Genomic DNA, 4,182 nt, shown 5'->3' with positions numbered 1-4,182 from the left:
CCCCTACGCACCTTCTGGCACTTAGCTGCTCTGACACCTTTCGACCACCTCTAGGACAGCCCATCCTGATTACACCTTCACAGGTCGAAAGCACCCAGAACAGCCTACCCACCATCTGGCTCTCAGGGCAACTGGCATCAGGGTGGCCTACCAACCCTCCGGCTTTCAGGACAGCCTACCAACTATCAGGTTTACAGGATGGCCTACCCACCCTCCAGCTCAGAGTGACAGCTTTCAGGACAACCCATGAGCCTCCCAGCTCACAGCAAGGTCTGCCAGACCCAGGGACACACAAGACAGTGCAAGTGATAGACCCAACAAACACCACAATACAGTTAATTACCAAAAAAAAGGTCCTTTCTGGTACACATTACAAATATAGTCTTCAAAAAAATATACACACACATTCCCAGGAATGGAGTCCACTCCAGTTTGAGGTGCATTGTCCAAAATGGAGTCCATTCCAGACTGCAGAGTCCACTCCTGAAGGCAGCAAATACACACCCCACAGCACACAGGTGTTCAGGCTCCATGGAGGAACATCGTACATTGCACAGGTACAGTTAACTCACGGGGGTTTGGTCCACTCCTGAAGGAAAGGTCTTCTCCCAAACTCCAGGATAGAGCAACCGCTCACCTCCCAGAACACACACAGGTGTTCAATCTTCAGAGGCCCAGTCCCAGGCTTAGGCCTCCCCACAGGAACAGCTCCTCTGGTAAAATGTATGTCTTCCACAAGAGCTCAGTCCAAATACCAATAAAAAGTGAAGACACATACAAAAAGCAAGGAAAAATTTGTCCAAGGGCTAAGCCCCACCACAAAATTAATATGTCCTTTTTTGAGAAAAGGATAATGAGAAAAGAGTAACACACAGACTGTAACCAGCCAGTGAAACACCAAACCTCTAATGAGAATTGAGTTACACCTGAAACACACTATGTGCATCAGGAGTTTAACAATCATTCCTCACTAAAAGGAATGCCAGTTAACAAACTGGCTAAGTAATTCAGCCAGTTCAGAAATCAGGTTTTTTTGCCCCTCCAAAAAAAGGGGGCAAAAACTAACAGTAACATACTGACCATAGTGTCAGTCCCCTAAACTGAGAAGGCTCTGAATCTCCTGTTTACATTTTTTTTTTCCCTTACACTCCTTTTTTTTTCTTCCTTTCTTCCCCCCACACGACCGCCTAAGTGCGGTAGTGCTTATGTTTTCCCCAGCACCCATGGTGTGTGTGTGCAGGTGTGAGACACAGTGAAAGACACAAACTGCATGAATCTTTATTCAATTTACTCTCCTGATTATTTTTTTTTTCAACACTTAAACTTTTTATTTACTTAAATCAGCAGCTGTGCCATATAGCTTCACAATTTGTGCACTTGATAGAAAGTTTCACTGAAGTTGACCCAAAAGCATGTTTACTTTCACCTTTCCCTTACTCAAATTCACAGAGTTAATACCCATGAAAAAAGGTAGTACCAAAAACCTGACTCCATTCAAAAAAGGTAGACAAAAAAACACTTGTTAAAAAGAACATTTTGTAGGTGGTTTTAGAGGCACACTGATTTCAAAGTGGTGGATCTTTTAGCTGCTGCTCTCTCCCAGGGTGTGCTTGTCAAACAGGTACTCTGCCATGCCAGTCTGGGGAGCTCCCATACGGACCAGGTTGGTGATGAAGTCACCAAGCTGCTTGATAGCCTTGACTTGTTCATCCAAATAGTGAGTTTCCAGGAAGTCACACATATGAGGATCGACCTTGTCAGAAGCCAATTTGTGCAGCTCCAGCAGAGACTGGTTCACAGTCTTTTCCAGATGGTGGGCACACCTCATGGCTTCTAGAGTATTGCTCCATTCATCACGGTCAGGTTTCGCGACATCCTGAAGGATCACACGGCCCCCTCGTTGATTTTGAAACTTCATCAGCTTCTCTGCATGTTCCCGTTCCTCATGGGACTGATGCTGGAAAAATTTGGCAACGTGTTTCAGAGCAACATCATCCCGGTCAAAGAAGGCATACATAGACATGTAGACATAAGAAGCATAGAGCTCCATGTTAATCTGGCGATTAATAGCCGCTTCGCAATCCTGGTGGTAATTCTGGCGAACCTGGGAAGCCATTCTCTGATCTACTCTCCTGATTATATTGGTCAGCCAGGGCTCTCCGGATTGGCCCAGGTTAACAATCCAAAGCAACAAACCCGTAGTCAATGAGGTCAACCTGGTTCCAATCACTGCAATAAGGAATCTACATCTGTTGGGCATTTCTGCATTGGTTAATCAGCTATTAAAGTATTCAATGTGAGCCTCAATCCATCTCCCCCAAGCCACCCCCACTGATACCTAATCCTGGCCATGGGATAAATCTGTTATCTGCTTGTCCCCCTTCACAATGGTAGTATTGCTTTATCATGTTGTCATGGTCTTTGCTTTCTCTTCCAATCTGGCATATCAATTAAATTATTCACTTCCTTGAGTTTCTTGGCTTCTCCACGAGACTATTAAAGATTCAGCTGGTATTGGTAGGAACAGTAACTGTAATGTCTTGGCAGAAACATTTGAGCCCTGGCATGTTTATCTACCTGTTCTATCATCACTGTCTAGGAGTCTTCCAAGTGTTGTTTATTTATTTATTCAGAACTGTCTTGTCCATAAGTCCAATATGACTGTATGTAGTTTGGGGTTCTGATCCATTGTTACAACAACAAACATGAAAGATCTGTATGATCTCGGCCCAAAATTGGATGCTGGAATTAAAATGCTATGTATAATGTTGCTATCTGCCAATATCTGAGAAGATTTCAACTTGATGAATTGCTGTTTTTCCACAAAGTGTCAGCTGTAGGAACATCTGAAAATCTTCCACTACCTCATAAAAGGCTCAGGCAAGGAAATCAATTTAATAACAAGCCACTGAATGAAGGACTGTAAGTCTTTTAAATCGGGAGAGTTCAGTTGTAATCAAAATGCAATATACACAGGAAAAGATCTCAGAGGGATGAAGAGTGAAGTTACTTTTCAGAAATGTGTTGATCTTTTTTGATTGAAGCAAGTCTATTCTCCCAATCATCACCATTAATCAGCATTCTGCTCTGGCCTACCAGCAATGTGTTAAAATGCATGTTTCAGATGTATTTCAAATTCATAAATTCCCTCCCAGCAGCAGCACAGAGGACTATTTAATTTGGTTCTGTGATGTACAGTTTGTGATTTTGAACTGCTGGCATGTGGAATTTGCTCTGTGTGCATGAAAAGATCAAAAAGGATTTGTCAATCTCCATGGGGCCATAAGTTTAAATCAGTATGTGCCAGAGATCGGGGACTAGGGCACCCCTGAATGATAATGTGAGTTTGTTTGTATTGTCAGAGTTTTATGATTGGAGAGCAAATATTGAAAAGCATTAGCTTACTTTTACTTTCGAATAATCAAGGGTTGATTTTAGCTTCAGAAAATGCAGAGATTGAAAAGCTTTTTAGCAGTTCTCTGAAGACCTGCATGGGGTCATTTGAAAGAAGAATTTCTTCTGAAGAAAAGAACCAGCTCAGAGCAGTTAGGACACAGGTAACTTGGCCATAAATATATTAGTTTGAAAATTCCAGAGCAGAAGTGTTTGATTAGATCCCTGAAGGGATTACTTGAAGCTAAGTAAGTTTGAGCTCAGTTGTGTGAATAATGAAGGAAACCAATGTTCAGCAGGAAATTGAGAAACAAATTTTGTTAGGAGATCTCAGTTTTTATCTGTTAGAATAATAGGGTGGTTATGGAAGGGGAATTTAACTTGCCAAACATAGACTGGGACTGCCACAGTGTTAAGGGCTTGGATGGAGAGAAATTTGTAAAGCGTGTTCAAGGAAACTTTATGATTCAGTATGTGGATGTACCTACCTGAGAAGGTGCAAAATTTGGATCTATTCTAAGGAAATAAGGCAGGGCAAGTGACTGACGTATCAGTGGGGGAGCAATTTGGGGCCAGTGATTCTATTAGTTTTAAAATAGTAATGGAAAAGGATAGACCAGATCTAACAGTAGAAGTTCTAAATTGGATGAAGGCTAAGGTTGACGGTATTAGGCAAGAACTTTCAAAATTGACTGAGGGCGGATGTTTGCAAGTAAAGGGACGGCTGGAAACTGAAGTCTTCAAAATGAGATTATAAGAGTCCAGAGACCATATATTCCTGTCCGGGGC

At 42.3% G+C, this 4,182-nt stretch overlaps 1 protein-coding gene across 1 annotated transcript; it reads right to left on the bottom strand.

Annotated features, from left to right (window-relative positions):
- Positions 1-1,313: 1,313 nt before the first annotated feature.
- On the bottom strand, positions 1,314-2,124 carry LOC122540719 (ferritin heavy chain-like). The gene has a single exon (XM_043676845.1). It carries the CDS (start codon positions 2,114-2,116, stop codon positions 1,583-1,585), a length of 534 nt encoding a protein of 177 aa, XP_043532780.1. The 5' UTR covers positions 2,117-2,124; the 3' UTR covers positions 1,314-1,582.
- Between the last annotated feature and the right edge of the window lie 2,058 nt (positions 2,125-4,182).

Source organism: Chiloscyllium plagiosum, chromosome 35 (genome assembly GCF_004010195.1).
Source record: "Chiloscyllium plagiosum isolate BGI_BamShark_2017 chromosome 35, ASM401019v2, whole genome shotgun sequence".
Classification (NCBI taxonomy): Eukaryota; Metazoa; Chordata; class Chondrichthyes; order Orectolobiformes; family Hemiscylliidae; genus Chiloscyllium; species Chiloscyllium plagiosum.
Note: the sequence above shows the minus strand (reverse complement) of the source record. Positions and strands in the feature narration are given on the sequence as shown.

What these genes read in the sequence shown, in the direction of transcription:
- LOC122540719 (XM_043676845.1), bottom strand. Translation starts at nt 2,116, where the DNA reads ATGGCTTCCCAGGTTCGCCAGAATTACCACCAGGATTGCGAAGCGGCT.